Here is a 22,427-nt window from a genome sequence, read left to right as displayed (position 1 = left end):
CCCATTCATTAACATTCCCCATTTACTCAGCGGCGATTCGTGATGATACTCACAACAGCGGTTAAATGGTGCATTCAACCTTTGGAGCCATCCTCGAAATAATCGTTGCGAAGGGGACGAGTTGCGTTCGGACGCATCCTATCCGGACGCTCAGGGCAAATTCAAACAGGCGTTTTTGCACCTAACACCGCACAGCGAAGGTTGCCGTGAAAATTCATTTTCTCGGGAGCTCAGAACCTGCGATCCTCTATGTGGGAGTTTCCAAATTGGCATGCTGGCAGGTTTTTTCATGTCATCAAGCGTATCGGGCACCAATTTTCTACCAGGGGAACCATTCCGCGATGTGGTCAGATCTCCTCTTTCAGCGATCCAGTACATGGAACATGAAATATCTGGACATGAACATGCAATTCTATGGATATATAACATGCAAAAGCAAATATTTACACCAACATAAAACAAAATATAGAAACAAATAAAACACAATCAAAGACAACCTCATCTACCCTTCCCATCATCATCGTCCTCCACCTCAACCGGCCACAACAACTCCCTATTCCAAACCCCCCAAATCATCCCAACAGCAACACTCAACCAAGCCGTTACCTGCAAAACAGTCATCACACTCGTAACCCACAATATCCCCTCCGACTGCAACGCCTCCCCAATATCAATCGTTGCTAACGTAAACCCCGTATTCGGGAACACCATGCTCCACCACGCCATCGACATCCCCAGCTCCCCTTTCCCCTTCCCTTTGAACACTCGGCACGCGGCAATGGTGCTAATGGCCGCGATGCAGAAGAAGAAGAACGCCATCATCCACATGAAGACTGCGGAGAGGGTTGCCATTACTAGTGCGATATCTGCTGCGGATACCGAGGTTGGTGAGGAGGAAGAGGTGTCTGCGACGGAGATTATGTAGCGCTGGGGCCATTTTTCCACGGCGACTTGGGCCATGCCGATCAGGGCGACTGCTGTGAAGCTCCAGGGGCCGACGGCGATGAACATCTCGGGTCGTTCGAGGGGTTTGGGTAGGCCGTCTTTGTTTGCGCGGAAGACGTACTCGGCGTATACTAGGAGGGACATGAGGAAGCCGAAACCTTGTAGTGTCGTTCCGCCGATGAGCATCGGTTTTGCGTGGTGTACGGGTTGGTTGGACGTGAGCACCGATGCCATGGTTCCTGACAGCATTGCAGGAAATGAGGGCAGGAGTCGAAGGAGTGCAAAGGTTTGCCAATTGGCCATGCGCGAGTGGTAGAGGTACCAGTTGTGGAAAATCGCGACGACTATCGCGATGGCGACGTACAGCCAGAACAGCACGCGCAGTGCTACCAGTAACCACGGCCCGCAAGATGATGTGCCGTACGATGAAATACCCATGATAATCGTCGCAATTGCCAGCACACAAGTCGGGAAGAAATGTGTTTCCTGCGGGCTCTGGAATGATTCCTTCAGCGTCGACGGCTTGCTGATGAACCGAATGCCCATTGCGATGCTTATCGATGAAAACACGACCAGGTTCAGGACAAACACAATCTTTCCAATAATATGAAGGCCCGTGAATTGATGCGGTGTTTGGTTCAGAAGGAGTGCAATGCCCCCGGTACTCATAGAGCTGGCGTACCAGCCCCAAGAGACCTGGCGGATGCGCTGTCCAATAGATACGCGGCCGGTCATGGTGGGATCCTTGAGGTTTCAAGGCTAACAGACACGCAGTAGGTTTTGTACAATTGGTCCTTTTTATTCATGGTGGCTGTTAGTTGTGCACCGGATAATTTTGTCTTGTTTCTGCTCGGTATCCACTTGTTTTAATATGACGACACATGATGTCAAGACACGAGGAAACACGTGCATTTTGTATACAGTTATCAATCAACCGATGTCCAGTGTATAGTGTGCATGTATTTACAGAGACCTGCTACCCCTATATAACTTCAAAGTAGACAAAAATGGGAGATTCCATGGATGAACGACTACTAGGGCTAAGCACATATGACGTCATATCAGTCGGATCGGCAGTTTATATACAGGAGTACGTTGAACATATACAAAGTGCAGTTACTTTCCATACGCCAGCTCTCTCAAATCATTAGCAACCTGCTTTGTCGCCTCCATAGCCTTCTCACTCCACGGCGCCATCTGCAAGAACCCATGCGGCAGCGTATCGAAATGATGCCACACCACCTGATTACCCGCCTCGTCTAACTTGGACGCATACTCCACCCCGACATCGCGCAACGGATCGAACCCATTAGTGTAGATCGCAGCTGCCGGTAGATCCCGTAACGACGAGATAGGCTGCATCCCGGGCGAGATATACCGATGCGACGGCGGCGTTCCACGGGGGAGATAGTGATGCGCGAACGAGAAGATCCCATTGCACTCCAAGTAGATCCCCGAGTTATTTTCCGACGCTGCTGGTGTATCAAATGGGATTCGCGCTTCGGGGTATAGTAAAATCTGGGCGCGCATGGGTTTCGCTTTGCCTCCCTTGCCATCTTTAACGCGTAAGGCCATCACGGCGGTCATGTTTCCTCCGGCGCTGTCGCCTCCGCCGCAGACTCGTTGGGGGTTGACTCCTCGTTCTGCCCCGCCTTTACCCTCAACCCATTCCAGAACCGCTTGGTATTCATCTAGCTGTGTTGGGAACTGCCATTCGGGGGCTAATCGGTACTCGACCGCGTAGACCTGCGCACCACTTTCCTCCGCCAGTATCCGAAGGCCGTTCTCAAACTCATCCACCGTCCCGACTGTGTAGCCTCCACCGTGGAAGTAGATTAATGCAGCGGCATCTCGCGTCTGTTTCTGCTTCTCGCCGCTTCTGGGGTAAAACACACGAATTGGGATCGTTCCGTGAGGGCCGCGGATTGCCGTGAACTCAGCATAATCAATTGAAGCTTGGAGGATTGGGGGATGGTTGTGGAAGGCGAAGACTTGGGTGTGGTGTTTGCGCTCGGCGAGGAAATCGGTGCCTCCTAGTTGGAGGGAGGAGTTTTGGGTGAGGAATGTTTGGATTTGGGGGTCTAGGGCTGTTCGGGTGCCCGTTTTCGGGATGCGGATTGGGGACATGGTGCGAATCTCTGCAATTGATCAATTGAGCTGTAGCAGATATAAGATGAGATACTACTCAGCCCTGTAGATAGCTGGCTCTATATAACCATTGTATCTGACATCATACCCTATCACGACGGAATGTGACGTTAACCAAGGAACCTGATAGACGGTGCATTCACAAAATGGCATAACTTTGAACTAGTGAATGCCAGCCTTCATAGGTCAATCACTTTCCTACCAGGACTAATGCATTCTGAGTGCTTCACTCCTTTCAGGGCCTGCTATTAACGTGTGTTTTGTCTATATTCTGTTCCAATCGTATTCTCCAAGATCATGAGATTGTAATCGGCTTCTTTCTGGATACTGCGGCTATCCGGTGTTATTGGGGAAGAGAAGTCGGACTGACTGGGAACGAACTTACTTTTTGTCGAAGCCGAAGCGTGTAACGTGTTATGCAGGACATGTGGCAGATCCTTGTCTTGATTTCCTGAACTTCCACGTACTATGCTCTTGGTCCTTTTTGGATGCCTTTTCCCACAGTGCGTCTTTACGACGGCCACCAAGGATCGTTGATCCCACTCCGAAGCGCTTCCCAGTACAGACTAGAATGGAAGAACTACGCACACATCAATATAATGCCCTTTTTTGCAACCCAGAGAGCGAATATTGGGGGCAGGGAATTGCTGATAAACAGCAGATTTATATGCATCCATTACGCAGACGACACATGTTCGTTTCTCCGCAGAAAGCATTGAATGCGAAGATTCCTCGCACGAATTCGAGAGGCCAGCATGACCCAAGAGAGGAAGCGAACTCGCAAGTGTCCGGTTCAGGTAAACAGACACTCAGCTATATACCTTGCATGTCTTAGTGTCTTCTGCTGCCGATGTTTTGAGACTAAGGGACTTGTTCCGCCGCCTCTCATCCTACCTTCGGGGGTTTTATCTTCCTATCTATATTGATGCTGTCAGGTTTCCATCTCATCACAAGTCTGCCCTACATTCCCACTGCAGGTGACGTCCATTGACAACTCAAACAAAAGCATCTTTCATGTACTTTCCTACCCCAGGCTGTGCCCCCACTCCCTGCTTCTCATTTGTATGTGAGTTCTCCGGTATTATTCTTTATTGGAAGGAACACTGTACCTATTGGAAGGACTATCTGAAGGACTACACCCCCTCTAGCTTGCTATCTACTATCGACAGTCATGGTAAACGGCTGGTCTGATTGTGTTTGAAACTAATATGATATTATTTCCGTTACCAATATCTTCATGACTTGTGAAACGAGATCTTCCGATGACATCAAGAGATGTCGCACTTGAAAGCGGGTCCGATACAATTCCTGTCTTGCAACAAAAGCCTTTTTACTGGGTTGTTTAATGCGCTGTCGGAAAGCATCACAAGCTTATATTCGATGGTCTTCGATTGTTTCCTAGCACGCTTCGGTCGACAGAAATTGGTTTTCGTACAAAAGCCATAAGACGCACAGGAGAGCTGACAGGGGCTCAAGTGAAAATGTTACAAGAACGATATGTCGTCTTCCGCCAGTTCCAAATACCAAAAGAAGGTATACAGATTAGGAGCATCGTGGTTCGAGAGCTCAAGAACAAGGATAATGGCAATGGGCGATATGCAATAGCTGTATCAACGCCCATAATATGGATCATCAAAGCAACCATCGCCCATCACAATATGAGGTGTTTTTGGATACTATCTTAGGTGACAACAAATCGAACTCTCACAGAAAAACCGTCTTCCATACAAAGAACAAACCGCGATGGCATCCGACAAATATGCAGTCCACCGTGTCAGAAAAGCCGCCCAAAGTCACAATGCGGGTTTCCTTTTCCTGGTCGAGATTTCTTGTAGATATTGATATCATGTGTGAAACTATGTACGCAGTCTCATCTTGTCCACCGATCATGGAGGCCATCGAGATTGATCCTGCTCCGGTCGCCTGGTTAAAGAATCACAAGCGAGCAGTATCATAAAACCCATGAATGTTGGATACACAGAGTTGATGGGTAGTGATGGCTGATAACATGCTCACATTGCGCACACCTTTCACCAACGGCATAGACATTAGAAATTTCGGTTGCTATGGGAGAAGACATGCAAGAACTCCCACAGTGATAAAGACGCTGTTGCACACCGAAACGATCTCTAACCAGACCAGACCTTTACTGTGTAATGGTCTTGCGATGCACCTCCAGCTGCCCCGACGAGGAAAAAGAACAAATCGGCATGAGGAAATATAGGCTGTTACTAGGAGTGAAGAGGACAGGGCCACTGATGACAAACTGGACAGAACAGGCCTATTATACAAACTATGCTTACCTCCGAGAAGCGGCGTCACGTCTGGAGGAACGTTATATCGTCCTCGATCCACTCTGCATCTGCATGGGCCACAGGTGTGGTCGTTGGTCCTTTCGAGATGGGAGACGAGGTCCCAGTTGACCGTGAATCTCAAGCTGTGCTTGATCAGGATGATTTGTGAGTGCTTTTAGTTTCAAGTCGATTCATCGCTTTCTGCAGCCGGTAGCTTGCTCAATTTGGGTTCATGATGAGATTGTGAATTAGGTTTTGGTAGGTCCAGTATGGAGAAAAGAGCCAAGCTACATCGAATACTGTACCTGGTTGTGGGGGCAATGATCTATTAAAGCAATTCCTTTTCTCTATTTTCGCGATTGTATGACAATAGAGCTGATATGAAAGAAACACTTAATAAACTATGGACAGACAAGTAATAGAAACACAAGGCTAGTAACGCGCTGCACGTCGGATCTAAACTAAGTACCAGGGCCACCAAGCAAAGCGAATCTGCGGACAATGCTGGGACCAATCTCGTCGTACTCTGCTTTGGTGTGGCAGTAACTCCGGAATTCAGGCGTCTGGCCCAGCAAACTACCTCCGAACCAAGGACCGTGCCTCTGCCGCTTGTGCGTCACGACGGCCACATCCAAACCACCACTCCGGGCTCCTCCGCTGCGCGCCTCCGAAGCGCGAAGGCGAGCATCCACCAAGTGACGGATATCACGCTGTAAACGCCGGCCAAAGTCCTTGTATAGGGTCGATCCTCCGGACAGAACAATGTTCTTGTAGAGACCTCTCCGAACATCAATCGGGGAGGATTGGATAACGCCGTCGACGACGGTGGGCAGGGGGGTCAGGAAGTCGGACGAGTAGATTTCGGGGTTAAAGAAGATTTCGGGTGCCAGGAAGCGTTCGTACCCAATGTCGATGTTGACCGTTCGGCCGTTGGGGGAGTTGACGGTGTGCTGCAGGAAGCGGTCGGGCTCGCGGTCGTAGCGGGCAAATTCCTTGACAATGTCGGGGCTCACGTAGCAGTATTCCTCCTTGACCTTCTCTGCGGTCTTCAAGCTGCTGTCGGGCTCGCCACGGTCACGAAGCAAGCTCTGCACGAAGTAGGTGATGTCTCGACCGGCAACGGGTATACTCTTAATGGAGGAACCGATGACGTAGCCTTCCGCGACGGGGATAACATGGGTCACACCGTCACCGGAGTCGATGACAGTTCCGGTCAGAGATCGGTCGGTCACTTTCGAGGACGTCCAGGATGCAGCCAGCGCAAGGACGGCCTGGACGGCGATGTAGAGACCAGCGCAGTTGAACGACTCGAACATGATCTCGGCGGTGTTCTCACGGTTCTCGGGGGGATTCAGGGGCTGTCACCACGCTACTGTTAGCTATGCCTTCAACTCACAACCCCAAATTTCAACTGTAGAGGCCGACAAAATAAAGAGCAGTATGGTGAGGAAAGATCGTACCGGCTCAGTAAGAAGGAAGTAGTGGTCCTCGGGCTCAACCCGGAGGTACTTGAAGATCGACTTGGACCAGAACCGTTCCATCGAGTCCCAATTCTCAATCTGACCATGACGAATAGGATACTTGAGGTCGTATCCAGGGCCGTTGGCAGCAGCCAAAGCTTCATCTCCAATAGAGTAATCCAAGTCCTCCGCGCCACGCTTCACTGACAGGTTGGAGCTTGCCCCACCACCACCACCAGACAGGAACGATGGCTTGTTTGAAACGGCGGGTCTGGAAGACCCTCCGGAACCGGTTTTGTTGGCAATTGCGGTAGGGAAGACGAACGAAGGCGAGTCGTTACCGGCGAAACCTAGTCAACATACGTGGTCAGTTTGGAGCTCCCCGTAGCTTTCCTCCGTATTGTTAAGGGTGCGGGATTGCGATATTTTGATGGGACTTACCAAGCTTCGAGTATCCAGTACCGCTATATGGTGGAAAATGTCAGTCAATTCGAGTGTAATGAAAAAGAGTCAGAATCGCAGCAAACAACGTACTTGTCCATGACAACGGCTGGGGTTTGGGACGCCATGGTTGATTAGGGACGAGGGTGTCGCTTCTTCCTCCGGAACCAGCGGTGAAGAGAAACCTGTGCGATATAGACAGAGATGTAGTAGAATTAAATAAAGAGAGCAAAAGAGTATTGGGAAAACACAGGAAGAGGAGTAGAAGTAGACAGTACTAGCGGGGACTCGCAGTCGGTATCGCTGGGGCGGTGCCAAGCCACGTCATGTGAGTTTCTCCCCGGACGGCACGAGATGCATTATTTGCGGCTTCATATATGCCATTTTGGGAAAATCTGGCGTATAGTGGGAATAGACCATAGAACTGCTATAGAGCTATTTGTCAGCTGGAACTGACTCAGCAATGGTGGACAATACTTGAGGGCAACTGCCTCTTCCTGTGCAGTCAATTTCTACACCTGAAAATGAGGAAGGTACTTCTCTAGTCTCTCCTTCACTCTTCGTTCAAGGAATTCACCTTTAAACTACTTTTTTCTTCTACAATTTATTCTCTTTCTTCTCTTCTCTGCATTCGCACCTTAGCCAGTCCTTCTGTATAATACCATCACCTAGAATCTGCACTCTCTTTTTAGAGCTATTTCTATCTCTATTCTTCGTTCAGTCCTCGGGATTCTGATCATCTTCTCTCTGGCACTTCGTCCAGAAACCCCGCGTGTCCTCTCGCCTCGCTCTCTGTCTTGCCAGTCCAGCCACAAACCAATGAAGCCTATTATGTCACAGTGAATGATACTCGACCTCTCTACTTCTCAACTCGAGGCCACCCTCTGTCCTCGACTATACTCTACAGCTACTCGACCCTAGACGACCATTCATCCTCTCCATCCACCAACAGTCATCATGAGTCGACTACGGAAGAGTGGTGATATCTCTGCCATCTTCGTCCACGCTGGGGCCGGTTACCACAGCCACCACAATGAGCGATCCCACCTGGAGGCCTGCGAGAAGTGAGTACTGTCCCATCCGTGATTCCCCCACTGAAGCTTTCTAACTTTCAGCAGCGCTGCAAAAGCAGCAATGGCCCTGCTAAAGAACGGTGGTTCTGCTGTGGACGCAGTCGAACTTGCTATCATGCTGTTGGAGGACTCGGAAATCACCAACTCGGGTTATGGCAGCAACCTCACACTAGATGGGAAGGTCGAATGTGACGCCGCCATTATCGACCACGAGGGGAGAAGTGGTGCAGCCGGTGCAGTTTCTCGTAAGTGTTGCCTCTTATCCTCAGTTGTTGGCCTTAAGTCTCACTTTGGCAGACGTCAAAAATCCAATATCCCTCGCGCGTGTTATTCTTGACGCCTCGTCAAATCCGTTGTCCTTGCACAGAGTACCTCCGAATTTCCTCGTTGGATCAGGAGCGACTGATTTCGCCTATGAAAATCGACTGCCCGTTCTCCACCATGACGCCCTCATCGCAGAAGGAGCAAAACAACGATGGAAACGCTGGAGCTGTGAACTAAGACATGTGGAGATGGTTGCAAAGAAGAAAGCTGGGCCACAACAGAATCAGAACAACCTCAATGATCGGCACATTCGTCATCCGCTACAATACAATCCGGGCCCATTGCTCACTACGCCTTCAAGTATAGCAACTCCTGTGACCTCTAATGCCGATCAAGCAAACTTCCCGGGGCTTCCACCTGGTTCTTTTCAAAGTCAAGTCCAGGATCACGTTTCTGGAGAAGCCAGTAGCGCAAAAATCCAACAAACTATGGATATGGACGCCTTGCCAGACTCTCTCATTCCAAACTTGCGCAGCGGTGATGACGCAGATGATGTCTCTGATACGGTGGGAGCAATAGCAGTCGATAGCTTTGGAAATATTGCTGCAGGGTCGTCTTCAGGCGGCATTGGCATGAAACATCCTGGTCGAGTTGGGCCTGCTGCACTATTGGGTATAGGTACCGCTGTGATCCCTGCGGATCCCAGTGATCCCGAGAAAGCACAGGTGGCTACCGTCACCTCAGGAACCGGTGAGCATATTGCGACAACTATGGCAGCGAACACCTGTGCATTGCGGATCTACTACAGTCAACGGAAGTGCCAGGATGGTCTGTTCAAGGAGGTCACTGAAGACGAGGCTCTGAAGGGGTCGATAGTCACGGACTTTCTTGGTATTTCACTTTTCTGAGTCATTACTGTTGGCATATCATAGCTGACTGTTGCAGGACACCCCGGCGTGAAGCGCAGCCATTGCGAAGGAGCAATCGGCATTATGGCGGTTAAGAAGACAGTCGACGGGATTTACCTCTTCTTTGGTCATAACACCGAGTCTTTTGTAAGTCAGCCCCTTTTTTGAGATGGTGCTACGGGACTGACCAAACATAGGCCCTTGCTTCGATGAACAGCGAGGACAGAAAGCCCGTGTCGGTCATGTCCCGCAATACCAAGGGACACGGTAATGTCGCCCAGGGTGGTCGTGTTTGTCGGCGCAAGAGGTAAATGCTCTACGACCACTTGTATAACAGCTAGAGTATTGACTCAGCTGCCTTAGGCACAAAGTCCCTAGTTCCATGGCAGGATCGAGTTCGCAGTGGTATGTTTCTATTACTTTTGTTTCTATTCATGGCTAATATGGATTCTATCTATAGATGTCTTGATCTGCGTCTCGAATCCGTTTATCGTGTGCGATCCTTCTCCAGATGTTAAGCATCTGAAACAGCTGACATGGCAAATTGGTGTTCGTGCGTGCGTGCGTGTTCCAACGGTTGGTCAGTCACGGTGGTGGATATTTCTCTCAGATGACATTCAGGGTACGAATTGGACACGTCCAAAGGATTCTTGGGTGTTTCTGCTTTAATGAACCTGATTCAAATCCCTAGCAGTAGTGTTTGAATATTATTATTATCCGCAATACCCGCTCCAGTTTTCGTGCCACCTAATCTTTGGAAGCGAAATAGAATACAATCATGTCGGTAATAAAAACTGGTCAAGGACCTGGTGTTGGCGTAGGAGTTGGTGTAGCCGCCGTCCCGTTTGGACGGGCCTTCTTCTTTTTCTTCTTGCGAGCCACGACGGCCGGTTTTGCGCCGTAGTCACCCATTTCGAGATGTGTACCGCAGGTCAAACAGTCGCCATTTTCCGGAGGTTCGCAAAAGATACTCAGACAAATCGAGCAAACAAATCCAACATCCACCACGCGTCGATGACAGAAACAAGCAGCCCGGAAATCCACATCCACACGCGTAGGCAGCACAAGATGTTTCCTTGACCTCTGATCCGGCAAAAACGCCATCATCAAATACTGCAGCAACCCCCTCGCCTCCGACAACGCCATATAAACCCCCTTCGTCGCATCCGACGCCTGCTGCAAAAACACCGCATCCCCACTCAACTTGCACACATCAATCGGAATTCTCAACCTCTGACACGCGAATATCCCATTCATAATAGGAATATACTGGTGCGCGGAGTCCGTTGAGCTGCTCACACTCACGACTAGTATCCGGGACTGCAATTCGCCTTCGGGGCCGCTTTCTTTGCTCCCGCTGTAGCCCATTGTTGTTGCGTCGCCGGAGGCGCGCGAGGGGTCTCCTGTGCCGCCGTGCGCTTCGGACCAGGCTATTGTTCGACGGTTGATGTGCGAGAGGGCGAGCGTTAGCGCGCCGGCCATCATTGTCGATGTCGTACTCGTGAGCGTAGAGGTAGGTGTTGACTCGAGAAGCTGGCGTAGATTCCGGGTAACTTGTTCCTCGACGACACGGAAGGGTTCGTATTTGTTTACCTGGCCGTTTGGCGCTTGTCCATCATGCTCATTCTTCCGGTCCCGATCCATCGAAACATCCCCATCCGTATCCGTACCATTATGTGTCTCCGTCGGATACAGCCACGACGCCTGATGACTATGCGACACGACGACGGCGACTTCGTTGGCGTAGTTACATGCTAAGTGCGCGTTTATGAAGACGAGGATGTTGGCGACGGCTTGGGAGAAGGGGAGGGAGGATTCGAGGAGGGACCAGGCGTGGGGGTTTGTGTCGAGGATGATGGTTAGGAGGGAGGGAGCGGGGTCTGCTTCGTTAGAATCCTTATTTGGAATGAGAGGTAGAGAGGAGGTGGAGGAGGTACCGTGGGTGCTCGTTTCGTAGTGCTCTGTTGCGTCTATGGGATTCATGGTGGGTATTTTTATTGTCGAGGAACTGCGGTCAGTGGTGTCGGACACGGTTCTCGATCTCGAGGTTAGGCTAGCATTTCATTATGGTGGTGTTACAGCCCCGGGCAGTCCGTTTCAGGATTTGCGTACTGGGACTCTGTGAAGACCAGATAGCTTCCAGCTGGGATAACGGTTGTTGAATGAAGCTCTGATCTGCGGCGAAGCTCGATAACTCGATTGGCAAAAGTATCACGTGACTATAGTCATGGTCTTGTCAAGTCTCTGGTGAACAAGGAGATCTCGTTAAGATCTTGCTAAAGTGATCTATTCTGCATAATATTCAGGTGCATTCGATGTGGGTTACTGTGGATCGTTGACGGTTGAGCGTACCTGGAGGAAGTTTTCGAGGTCGAAGGAGAGGAAATGGGGACCGAAAAGGAGGACAGTGGTCTTTGGTGGTGGTGTAGACTATGGGACTCTCATGATTGCGTTGAGGCTTGGTAGTCGCGAAGCTATGCCAGATCTATATCATGAAATGAGAAGATTTCTGGGGGTTGCTCTCCGTGGCTACGTGGGATAACGGTTTAAAAAATGATTTGCATCGTGTCTACTCTGTACATTACGCCAGAAACAACGGAGGCCGAATTCCAAACAATTGCATAGCATTTCTGACATGCAGCCTCAATCAGATACAGGTAAGATATGAAATTCGGCAAGTCTCCCGAATTGACTATACCATCTGCATGATACCAGGATGGATACCCTCCAAGACCCCGGAAATCTCACGCCAAAGCTTCTCCTGTGCCTGCTTACCCTCCGATCTGCGCACAAAATCCGACAAGGCCTCATCCGCGACCCGGCCATCGGTCATGTACATCCCATGACTACCACGCCCGGCACTAACCCCGGCAACCAAAGTACGACTCCCGACCTCCGTCGACCGAGCAACAAGCTGCTTGAACATCCAGAACCCCCAGCCAATGTCGCGCGCCAGCTTCGAGTGGCACAGCCCGGGGTTCACCATGTTGACGATAACCCCGGAGCCCGACATCCGGGTCACCATCTCCCGCAGGAGAAGGATTTCTATTAGTTTCGAGGTCGCGTAGCGGTTCTCCATATCCGCGGTGTCCTTGCCTTTGAGCGCTTGGAATGTGTTGCTGGACTTCCATTCGGGGAACGGGGTCCAGGCGTGAGTCTCGCTTACGACGACCGTAAGCCGTGGTGTGCTCTCCGGGTGCTGCTTGGCTATCTCGCGTAGCTTCGGGAGGAGAAGCACAGCCAAGAGCATAGTACTAATCACATTAACGGTGATAGTCTGTTCATGGCCTTCGGCGACTTTGAACGTCGGCGTCGCGATAGCGGCATTAGCTACGACACAGTCAACCCGTGGCAACCGGGCGACGCGGTCCGCGAAACTCTGCACTGAGGCGAACGATGCGAGATCCAAGTGCCAAACCTGGCACACGCCGGGTCGGCCCGTACTTTGCTCAATTGATCGCTTCGCCGCTTCTCCGGCGTCCGGGTTCCGAACAGCGAGAATTACCTGGGCCGCTTGTAGTCGGGCGATGTGCCGTGCGGCTTCGAGGCCGAGACCAACGTTGGCTCCGGTGATGATGACTATTTGGCCGGCGAAGGATTGGGTTGGATACTCCGGTTTGACGAGGAATTGCGAATAGAAGAATCCCATTGTGGCTGTAGGTTGGCGTGAAGATTTGGGAATGGGCTGACGTGAGTATTACAGGAGAATGAAAGCTTCGAAACAGAGGTCACCCTGCAACGAAGAAGCACAAATTATAGCTGTCGTGCAACCCGTTCATTTTGCGGCATGCATGCATATCTCGGCCTCTGGGCCCCAAAGCTGGCGGAGTCCATCCTGGTGCGTATATTTATCCCCGGTAGTTGATTGTACATGAAAGCCGGAAGGATGCGGAGGCCCCAGACACATGCTTATGCTAAAGTTTATGACGTCGGATTTAGATCTACATTGGAACCAGGTTCATACAGTGGATAACGAGCATGTTGATATCAGTACAGCTATTCAGTAGACTCTTCCCGTATCTGTTCACCTCTGAATAGTAGCGCCCCCAAAAGGGAAAGTCCAGAGACAGGCAAAATACATGCACATATCGTCTCACAGATCCACTAACTCAACCACATCCTCTTCATCCGGCCTCCCCACAGCCTTTATCAAAAAAGAAACCAGCAACCCAACTTGAATCCCAAACCCAGCCGCCCCCAGCCAAAACTCAAGCGCACCATCCCACGCCATCGCACCATAATGCACACAATGCACACCCAGTGCCGGATAAAACGTCAGCGTAAGACCCGTAGTCGCATACGCCAGCCAGTGCGGAAACAGCGGTTTCGGACGCTTGTCTGATAGAATGGCCCAAGAAACCGCAAGGTCCTGCACGATGAACGGCGGGAACGGCATCGAGAAGCAGAACCAAGCGATTTCGCTAAGCGTTTGCGTGAGGACTGGATCATGATCGAGTCAACTGTTCTTTGCTGTGGATGGATATGTGTTGTGCATCCGTGGACGGACGGACGAGGAACTCACTTGGCTAATTTGTGGTCAACCGGATCTGGACGTGAGTGGATGGGAGTTTATGAGTGGCGAGGATATGGTGCTGCCTCCGTTTGGCAAGATGTACTGGTATATGGGGGTGAGAAAGTCTTCTTGATGCGTTAGGTCATCTACATCCTACATAGTCTACTGATGTTTACAACGTGTGTGATGTAAAAGTACCATAATACGATAAATAGTCACCAAATGTTACAGAACTCGAATTCTGTCTCATAAACTCGTATCTAGAACATCGGAATTTATTGTGTTTGTCCGCGAAAATCTAATCTTCTCGCTTCTGCAGGCACGCGCCACGATGCAGCACCCCTCTCGGTCTCCCGAGATAGTCACACCGCATGCCCAGAACATGTCCTTTACATGTCTATGATACAGCATAATATCTCTCCAGTCTTTGGGCCGCGAACAGAAACGAATAAAGAAACCGACTTTAGTCGCCGCCCGATAATATCCGGACTTTAACGCCCTGTTATCTCCGGACCAGGGTTGCGAGCCTTTGATATATAATGGAGGCGCTTCGCCCTCGTATATAACTTGTCGCATCCAGTCTAGGCTGATCCTGTAACTTAAGGCTTGCTTTCTTGTGTTCGGTGTTATCCGCTCACTTCCAACAAAACAGCAACATGGCCATCCTTCTCATTGGTGGTACCGGCAAGACTGCTGTTCGTCTTGCACGTTTCCTTCAGAACAATGGTCATCAGTTCCTCTTGGCATCTCGCCGAGGGCAGTCAGCCGCACCTGCCGGTATGCCGGCTGTTCGGTTCGACTGGACGGACAAGGCATCGTGGAAGGAGGCCTTTGAGTACCGCTTTGCGGCTGGGGAGAAGGTCAAGGCAATCTATCTGATGGAGCCGCTGGTGGCGGAGCCATGGAAGCCCATGAATGAGTTTATCGACTACTTGCATCATGAACAGGGTGTTGGTCGGTTTGTCCTGGTGGCTGGAACCTCTTCTCAGCCCGGAAAGCCGGGGATGGGGATGGTTTGGCAGCACTTCTTGGACACGGGGGTTGACTATGCCGTTCTTCGGCCCAGTTGGTTTATGGGTATGCACATTTACTCCTACTATGATGTACACAAAACTAACTGCATGACAGAAAACCTCTCCGAAGAAGCCCCCTCAGGTCTGATCAAAGACCTGAGTAAGATCTTCACAGCCTGCGGCGAGGGCAAGATCCCCTTCGTCAGCGCCACGGACATTGCAGCCGTGGCCTACCGGGCCCTGACAGATGCCGAATCCCACAACTGCGACCACCGGATCCTGGGCCCCGAGCTTCTAACCTACGACGAGATCGCGCAGAAGCTTAGCGCGACACTCGGCCGGGAAATCCAGCACGTCAGTCTCTCCGGGGAGGATCGGTACCAAGGCCTCGTGAGCGTCGGGGTGTCGGAGTATTATGCGCGATTCCTGACCAACCTTGAAATGGCCGCCGCGACTGGATTCGAGACTCATTTGAATGAGGAGGTGGAGAAGGTGACGGGTCGGCCGCCAAAGAGCTTTGATGTCTTTGCGCAGGAGAACCGGGCTTACTGGATTTGAGCGCTATGTACGGAGTGCGGGCCGGTGAATCCTGTGGAGGGGATCTGCAGGGGTCCCTTGTCTAATTTGTTTCTGAATATATTGACTTATCGTATGCAAGGAACTTTCCTCGGGCAATTTTGTACTGCAGTTGTTGACAATATCGTAAGATGTAGATCCACCATTTCCGTGCCCTGATTGTGTGGATAGACGAAATGTTTATACCCTTGCTTATCAAGCTGATGCTATGTTATTCCATGAGCTATCGAATTTTCTCTATAATTGCCATGTAGATTAAAGTATAACAATCAGAAGCCGATATCAACAAGGACAGGAAGCATACAACAGTGAGACTCCCTCATTACCAAACTCATGGTCTCTTCGCAACATATGTTTTCTACGCGCCTTTCACAAATAGCCCTTAAGGGCGCTGACAATCTCGTTGTCGATGGGCTTTTCCAACATCTCGAAGTTGAGAACGGCGTTGCCATGATGAGGTGCTTTGGCTCACCTGCTCATGGCATTGTGGTCGCCATGCATCGGCTTCCAGTTTCCACGGCCTCAAGAGCACCCGACATTGTTGTAATGCAGACACCCGCTTTTTGATTTCTGTCCCCGTGTGTCGGCCGCCAACTCTTCTCCCAAAAGCAACCGACTTTCGTGCCAAAGACCCCCATCACGTAGTCTCTCAACGTAACTCTTCCCTCCTAGCCTTGAAGCCCTTATCTTCTTTAGGTTACGCTTCATTTTTCCTCCGTGACTGCGGGTTATTTCCAACGCTCTGTATCCTGATTGCTGTATGCTTGGATTCCCGTCCGAAAACGTCTCCCGTATTGGGACCTTCTAAGTGTCTTGCATCAAGACTTCCCCGTGATTCTTAGAGGTGAACGTTGCTTCACTCCAGTAGCTTGCCCCACTGCACGACTTGCTATCACAATGGGGTTACATTCAGCTTTTCTCCCAATAACAGCCGACGTTGTCGGCTTCTTATCCAGTCATCCTTGAGCCGGTCCTGGAAGTCAAATGCTAAGATATTGCGGCACTCTATAATCAGTGTTTGAGAATCGTTATTCGCGGCTAATCCTTGTTGCATATCAGAATGCCCAAGACTTACAGCCCGTGTGACGAGAAATAGTTAACTCCTAGTCACCTAGGCCAGCCATATACTATATCACGCGTATTGCGGTCATTCAATCAATATCGGGTTGAATCAAGGTAGATAGGAAAATAGGTAGAATATCCATAGAATGGCTCCGCTATTTACCGTACGTCCGTGATAGTGACTTCACGTCCAAAAGCCACCACAACAATTCCGCATAGGATACGCTTTTTTTTTTTTTTTTTTTTTTTTTTTTCTTGACAGTTAAGAGCCCTGCTACTGAATCCAGTTTTATATGTAATACACCTCGCTTACTATTCGAAAGAAATGAAGCACGAATGTCCAAAGTCAGTGCTCCCCCTCTTCCGCATATAATACATTCACCAATATACTGATCCATTCCAGATGCCCCTATGTGGTTGGCAATAAGAGCACATTGCAACTAGGAGTCCCCTACAATGACGAAATAGTGGAAGCTAGAATTACCCAAGTCTTTGAGTCATTCACTCTTGCACGCGTGATGGTCGTTCAGTTGAACTCTCCAGCCTTGGGGTTGAGCGGGAATATGGTGTTGAAGGTCTTCGACCAGCGCTTTGCATCACAGACTAGAGAAAATGAGAAGGCTGATCCTTGGACTTTGGATATTGGGAAGCAATATCATCAGTTCATCCTGGATGGCGGTGAGTCGGATAACAGCGGAGAAGATGGTGACGATGATGATGAGGAAGAGGAAGACAAGGAGGAAGAAGGGGAGGAAGAACAAAAGGAATGGACAGCGCCCCGCAATGAAGCCGATCTCCATAATCTCATGCAGCGTCTTTATCACACCGAAGTAGACGTGTACCAAGCCCTCAAAGATCACCAAGGACAAGACATCCCCCATTTCCTGGCAGGCATCGTCATTCCCGACTCAAGTCCAATGCAGAGAGCAACACTGGCCAAACACATTGACATGCCCGGAATTCTACTGCAGGATATTGACGGTTTCCACTTGGCCGATCTTGCTCAGCATGCCCCGAGAGAAACTTGGCAGTATGTGTGTGAAGATACCATCCAAATCACCAGCCTCCTTTACAACCGGGGGATCTAAATAAGGACGTCAAAACGAGGAACCTTATCGTGCGCAGGGAACTGGATGGAAACTTCAAGGTTTTCATGATTGATTTTGCATTGTGTCGCTTCCGTAGGGAATATAAAACCGACAATGACTGGAGGGAATGCAAGGCGCATGAAGATGAAGAGGGCGCGGTAGCTTTTGTCATGCATAAGTATTTGCAAGGAGGTTTTGCTTATAATCGGTCTGCTCTCTATGAAAAGTTGGACGAGTATTACATGATGGGTGACTGAGAACGAGCTGTTAGATAAACATTTCCGGTTTGAACTGTCCCTGAAGCCTAGTTCTCCTTAGAAGTAAAATTCAACAGAATACTTCCTCCGGTTCACTGTGTCTGTCCATGTCCCTGTCCAAACACCTTCGCAACGACCTCTCCAACAACCGCAGCAACAACCAGAGCAAACACAGGGTACACGCCCGTCATCGCCATACTCGTCAAAGCAGCGAAGATACTACCGGCAAGAGTAAACGCACCGAAAGCAACGGATTGAAAAGCAGCGGCGGCAGAGCCTGTTGAGGATTGATAGTTAGCATGGATGAATCACAGGAAGGAATTGACAAGGGAAAAGATGGACAATATGTGGGAAAGACGCTGTTTGCATATATTAACGGTAGGGCACGAAGCTTTGGCCCTTGACAAAGGAAACAAAACGTGGGTGCATACGATGCATAGGATGCAAAACAGGACAACGGTTTACGAGACGCAATCGAACGGCCACGGAAGAAATTGAGAGGTGTTGCGAAGAAATTATCATTCAAAAGCATGTTTCACTATACATATCTATCCCGAATCCCGTGCCCTTTTTCAAAGCCATAACGCCATTAAAAAAAAAAAAAAAAAAAAAAAAAAATCAAGCTTTTCTTCAAACATCAAACATCCTTGTTAATTTGAGCCCTATTCAAAATAGCAACACCCTCAACATGCCCCGTCTGCGGGAAGAAATCGAATCCCCGGATACTCTCAATATCATACCGGATATTCAAGTTCGCATCTCCGTTAACCATGACCGCAACATCACGCGCCTGCGTGTGCACGTTACAGCTCACGTAAACGACACGACGGGGTCCGAACTGTAGAAGCTGTTTGAGGAAATCCTCGCTGCAACCCTTCCGCGGGGGGTCGATGACGAGGAGAGTTTGGTCTGGTGGGTAGGGTACGTCCTTGAAGAGGGTGGCTGCGTCGTTGGCGGCGAAGCCGGTGTTGGGGAGGTTGTTGTCGCGGGCGTTATCGCGGGCAGAGGCGATGGAGTGGGGGTCAACGTCGACACCGAGACTGGACTTGAACAGCGGAGAGAGGGTGATGGTGAAGAGACCAGAGCCGGAATACGCGTCGAGGAGGTATTTGATGGGTTTAGGATCTTGGTCGTTGCCGGGAGGGAGGGCGTGTTCGCGGATGTATTCGGTGAAGCCGGAGAGGATGGAATTGTTGTTCTGGAAGAAGGCGCCGGCCTTGTTGGTGAAGATGTAGTCGTCAATGTACTCAATAGAGGTGGCGTTGTGGTCTGTAATGCAGCGCTTCTCTTGGATGTAGTTCTCTTTCGCGACACGGATGACGTCCCCGGACTCAGCAGTGCGGCCCTTTGCGTCGGGCTGGGGCTCGATGTGCTCCTCCGCCGGGACGTTATCAGCACGGTCTTTGGGGATTCGAATCGTGGATTCGCGCATCAAGAGTGTAGCACCCTTGGTGTATTTCTGGATATTGTCCGCCACGCGCTTGCGTTCCGTCTTAAGGCCCCGTCGAACAATGTCGGTGCCCAGCGGACAATCCTCGATATCCATGTCCATTTTTCGGTTCTTGAACGTATATCCAATAGGTGGAACCTCCACTGGCTCTGCTTGATCACGGGGAGCCCTCCTCCTTCTTCCACCACCGGGAGCCAAAAAATGCGGCGTCAACTTTGTACGATACTCATACTGCAAAGGCGACCCGAATGTCTCGTCAACAGCCGGAATCATCTCCGGAATCAACCCCGAGAAATTGGCGTACGCCTTCTCCACGATGCGCTTCTTATGGGCCAATTGGTCCTCGTAAGACAGCATCTGCAACTGACACCCTGAACACTGACCAAAGTATTTGCATCCAATCCCTGCATCGTTGCGCTGCGGCCCAGGGCTCAGCACCTTGATGAAATCCGTCATGCTATAGTTCAAAGGTGGATGATGCCGCACAACCTTCACCAGGGCCTTGTCTCCCGGCACAGTAAACGGAACCACATAGACATGTCTCCCATCATGCGACAAGCCCAAGCCATCACCCGTCGACGACAACTCGGAGATATCCACTTCGATCTCGCTAAACCGTTCTGGAAGCACAACTTGCTCGGGCTGGGTTTCGCCGTTGGCTTCCCGCTGGTTCTGGCGGATCAATCGGTCGATGTCAATCTGCATAACATCGTCGAATCCATTTGGCTTGCCGCTACCCTCGTCCTTGACCTTTCTGCGACGCTTGGCATCGCCGTTGGCCGGTCTGGGAGTGTTGTTCTGCTGCATTATAGCGGGAGGCACTGGCGCATCGCGAATTGGACGATTAGGGAAAGAGAAACGGTTTTTCGAAGAGGCGAAACGGACGGAGTGTCGCGAAATCAGAGATATATTCTGTAAGCGAAGCGATCGCAAGCCAAACATGTAGCTCTGTCTGTATTATTGTGATGTTTTGCCTGGGGAAAAATCGCGGACAAAATGTAAAGCGAAAAAGACGAGCGGGGATTGGCCGACGGGGCGGAAGTGAGAATTTCTCCCTTCCGCTCGATCTTCAACTCCCGCCAACTGCACCTCTCTCTATTATTACCACTTTAAGTCCTACCTATACAATTCTACTCTCGGCCTCTGCTGGCCAGAGACCCCCTTCCGGTCATCATGAGTCTCGCTCGCCCGGCCAGATGTCTGTTTTGCAGCTTTTCTCGCGGCGCCTCCGCAGTAGGCCCTCGTGTGCCTCGTCGCCAATTCCACCCCACGCCGACACACCTTAACGACCGCAAACCGGACCTCCCCAATGCTAAACCGGAAGACATAAAAACCCCCGAAGAGATCCGACGGGATCAGAAGCCGGACACACCGCAACAGCAAGCCCCCAAACAGAAGGCTGCCAGTGAAGCCGGCGCGGTGACAACTGACCCCAATGCTCAGCCGGAGGAGGAAAAGAAAACACTGGAGGAGATCGTACGGAATTTGAAACCGGAGAACTTCCAACCCTACACAGCAGAGCAAAAGGCACATCTGGCGAAGGTGTACACACCCGAGCAGATCGCTGCCATTGAGGCTGGCGAGGCATCCATCGACCCCAGCGACATGGCAGACCAGTTTGGCGTCCGTCGGGATCCCATGAAACTCCTCTACGTGGACGACTTTTCGGTCGTCGAGCCCGGTGTCGACAAGCACGTGCGGGCCCCCGAATCCAACTCGGAGTACAACCCGCAATTGAAGACGGAGGAGGACTTTGCGGCTGACTTTGGTCGTTTCTTCACTGAGATGCCGGAGAATGGGTCTGTGAGCGACTGGGTGCGATTCGTCGAGACGCTGCGGGTGACCAAGGGCAAGGAGGAGGCTGAGTTGAATCCGCACAGCGCGATGGTTCCGGATCTGTTCGGCCCGGGCGAGAATCTGAGTGGGCAGAAGCAGCAGCAGGAGATGAAGGAGACGGAGGAGAAGGGCAAGGAATCTGAGGAGATGACGGATGCGCTCAAGAGGCTCTTGCAGGATACTGGGTTTGATGCGATGGAGATCAGGTCGTTGAGGACCAAGACCCTTGTCGCCCACTCGGTTGTCAACCAGACTCGTCTGGGTAAGGTCCGGAGACAATACTGCTTGTCTATTGCCGGTAACGGAAATGGTCTGTTGGGTATTGGAGAGGCCAAGTCCGAAGAAGCCCCGGATGCCGCGCTACAGTCCAAGTACCGTGCGATCAGAAACATGCAGCCTATCATGCGGTACGAGAACCGTACCATCTTCGGTGATGTCGCGGGTAAGGTTGGAGCTGTTGAGCTCAAGTTGATGAACCGTGCACCTGGTATGTCCTCTTTCGTTCCAATTTCCTAAATCGTCAAACTAACAAATATAGGATTCGGCCTCCGCTGCCAACACCTAATCTTCGAAATGTGCCGCGCCGCCGGTATCCACGACCTCGCCGCCCGCGTCGAACGCTCGCGAAACCCCATGAACACTGTCAAAGCCGCCTACGAAGCCCTCATGAGCCAGCGCAACCCCGAAGACATTGCCCGCGCACGAGGCAAGAAGCTCGTCGATGTGCGCAAAGTGTATTACTCGGGGAGGATTACGAATTGAAGAATTCCATAAAAGAAAAAGAAAAAGGATACGATGATATCTCCTGTCTATTTTGTTATTTCATTGTCACGCATAGAAGATAAGGCTGTACGAGTATGGACAATGTTGTGCTGTTTCTGTTCTGTTCGGTGTATATAAAATAATCCGCTTTTCTTGACATGTATTTGTATGCAATTTTGATATACAATCGTACTCCATAACCATAGTAAAAATTCGACCATACGCCAACCATCCCATATATGTACCAACCCAACCAAACCATGCAATATCATAACAATACCATACCATAACCCCATATCATCAAGTCCCAACCAAATCACCCCCCAAAACTCTCCTC

At 50.6% G+C, this 22,427-nt stretch overlaps 11 protein-coding genes across 11 annotated transcripts; 4 read left to right on the top strand and 7 right to left on the bottom strand.

The window, feature by feature from the left end:
* Window positions 1-111: 111 nt before the first annotated feature.
* ASPGLDRAFT_52623 (tellurite-resistance/dicarboxylate transporter family protein) lies at window positions 112-1,535 on the bottom strand. Its single transcript, XM_022547801.1, has one exon. It carries the CDS (start codon window positions 1,489-1,491, stop codon window positions 499-501), a length of 993 nt encoding a protein of 330 aa, XP_022396269.1. The 5' UTR covers window positions 1,492-1,535; the 3' UTR covers window positions 112-498.
* Window positions 1,536-2,061: 526 nt separating this feature from the next.
* Window positions 2,062-3,072, bottom strand: ASPGLDRAFT_29821 (alpha/beta hydrolase; the record flags this gene model as incomplete). The annotated part of the gene is made up of 1 exon (XM_022543888.1): window positions 2,062-3,072. One exon carries the CDS (start codon window positions 3,070-3,072, stop codon window positions 2,062-2,064), a length of 1,011 nt encoding a protein of 336 aa, XP_022396268.1.
* Window positions 3,073-5,696: 2,624 nt separating this feature from the next.
* ASPGLDRAFT_52622 (actin-related protein 3) lies at window positions 5,697-7,461 on the bottom strand. Its single transcript, XM_022547800.1, has 4 exons — window positions 7,382-7,461; window positions 7,289-7,311; window positions 6,848-7,197; window positions 5,697-6,745 (listed from the first exon to the last, which is right to left on the bottom strand). Exons 1-4 carry the CDS (start codon window positions 7,414-7,416, stop codon window positions 5,849-5,851), a joined length of 1,305 nt encoding a protein of 434 aa, XP_022396267.1. The 5' UTR covers window positions 7,417-7,461; the 3' UTR covers window positions 5,697-5,848.
* Window positions 7,462-8,245: 784 nt separating this feature from the next.
* Window positions 8,246-9,844, top strand: ASPGLDRAFT_136674 (threonine aspartase 1; the record flags this gene model as incomplete). The annotated part of the gene is made up of 5 exons (XM_022541466.1): window positions 8,246-8,352; window positions 8,407-8,606; window positions 8,659-9,516; window positions 9,571-9,680; window positions 9,731-9,844. The coding sequence occupies 5 exons, from the start codon at window positions 8,246-8,248 to the stop codon at window positions 9,842-9,844; spliced, it is 1,389 nt and encodes a 462-aa protein (XP_022396266.1).
* A 274-nt stretch (window positions 9,845-10,118) lies between these two features.
* ASPGLDRAFT_70095 (TFIIH/NER complex subunit TFB4) lies at window positions 10,119-11,516 on the bottom strand (the record flags this gene model as incomplete). The annotated part of the gene is made up of 3 exons (XM_022549441.1): window positions 10,119-10,138; window positions 10,340-11,413; window positions 11,471-11,516. The coding sequence occupies 3 exons, from the start codon at window positions 11,514-11,516 to the stop codon at window positions 10,119-10,121; spliced, it is 1,140 nt and encodes a 379-aa protein (XP_022396265.1).
* Window positions 11,517-12,225: 709 nt separating this feature from the next.
* On the bottom strand, window positions 12,226-13,182 carry ASPGLDRAFT_136704 (putative short-chain dehydrogenase/reductase family protein; the record flags this gene model as incomplete). Its single annotated transcript, XM_022541471.1, has 1 exon — window positions 12,226-13,182. The coding sequence occupies one exon, from the start codon at window positions 13,180-13,182 to the stop codon at window positions 12,226-12,228; it is 957 nt and encodes a 318-aa protein (XP_022396264.1).
* A 444-nt stretch (window positions 13,183-13,626) lies between these two features.
* Window positions 13,627-13,986, bottom strand: ASPGLDRAFT_136683 (uncharacterized protein; the record flags this gene model as incomplete). Its single annotated transcript, XM_022541468.1, has 1 exon — window positions 13,627-13,986. A coding segment is annotated over one exon (360 nt), but the record flags the coding sequence as incomplete, so codon positions are not given.
* A 485-nt stretch (window positions 13,987-14,471) lies between these two features.
* ASPGLDRAFT_180863 (uncharacterized protein) lies at window positions 14,472-15,856 on the top strand. The gene is made up of 2 exons (XM_022542979.1): window positions 14,472-15,123; window positions 15,175-15,856. The coding sequence occupies exons 1-2, from the start codon at window positions 14,703-14,705 to the stop codon at window positions 15,615-15,617; spliced, it is 864 nt and encodes a 287-aa protein (XP_022396262.1). The 5' UTR covers window positions 14,472-14,702; the 3' UTR covers window positions 15,618-15,856.
* A 1,166-nt stretch (window positions 15,857-17,022) lies between these two features.
* Window positions 17,023-18,042, top strand: ASPGLDRAFT_70092 (uncharacterized protein; the record flags this gene model as incomplete). Its single annotated transcript, XM_022549440.1, has 3 exons — window positions 17,023-17,042; window positions 17,101-17,731; window positions 17,761-18,042. The coding sequence occupies 3 exons, from the start codon at window positions 17,023-17,025 to the stop codon at window positions 18,040-18,042; spliced, it is 933 nt and encodes a 310-aa protein (XP_022396261.1).
* Window positions 18,043-18,636: 594 nt separating this feature from the next.
* ASPGLDRAFT_52613 (tRNA (uracil(54)-C(5))-methyltransferase) lies at window positions 18,637-20,450 on the bottom strand. Its single transcript, XM_022547799.1, has one exon. The coding sequence runs from the start codon at window positions 20,432-20,434 to the stop codon at window positions 18,680-18,682; it is 1,755 nt and encodes a 584-aa protein (XP_022396260.1). The 5' UTR covers window positions 20,435-20,450; the 3' UTR covers window positions 18,637-18,679.
* Window positions 20,451-20,665: 215 nt separating this feature from the next.
* ASPGLDRAFT_29814 (mitochondrial 37S ribosomal protein uS5m) lies at window positions 20,666-22,090 on the top strand (the record flags this gene model as incomplete). The annotated part of the gene is made up of 2 exons (XM_022543887.1): window positions 20,666-21,815; window positions 21,867-22,090. 2 exons carry the CDS (start codon window positions 20,666-20,668, stop codon window positions 22,088-22,090), a joined length of 1,374 nt encoding a protein of 457 aa, XP_022396259.1.
* Window positions 22,091-22,427: the final 337 nt, after the last annotated feature.

This window comes from Aspergillus glaucus (assembly GCF_001890805.1).
Source record: "Aspergillus glaucus CBS 516.65 unplaced genomic scaffold ASPGLscaffold_30, whole genome shotgun sequence".
NCBI classification, from domain to species: domain Eukaryota; kingdom Fungi; phylum Ascomycota; class Eurotiomycetes; order Eurotiales; family Aspergillaceae; genus Aspergillus; species Aspergillus glaucus.
This window is presented reverse-complemented; position numbering and strand designations above follow the sequence as displayed.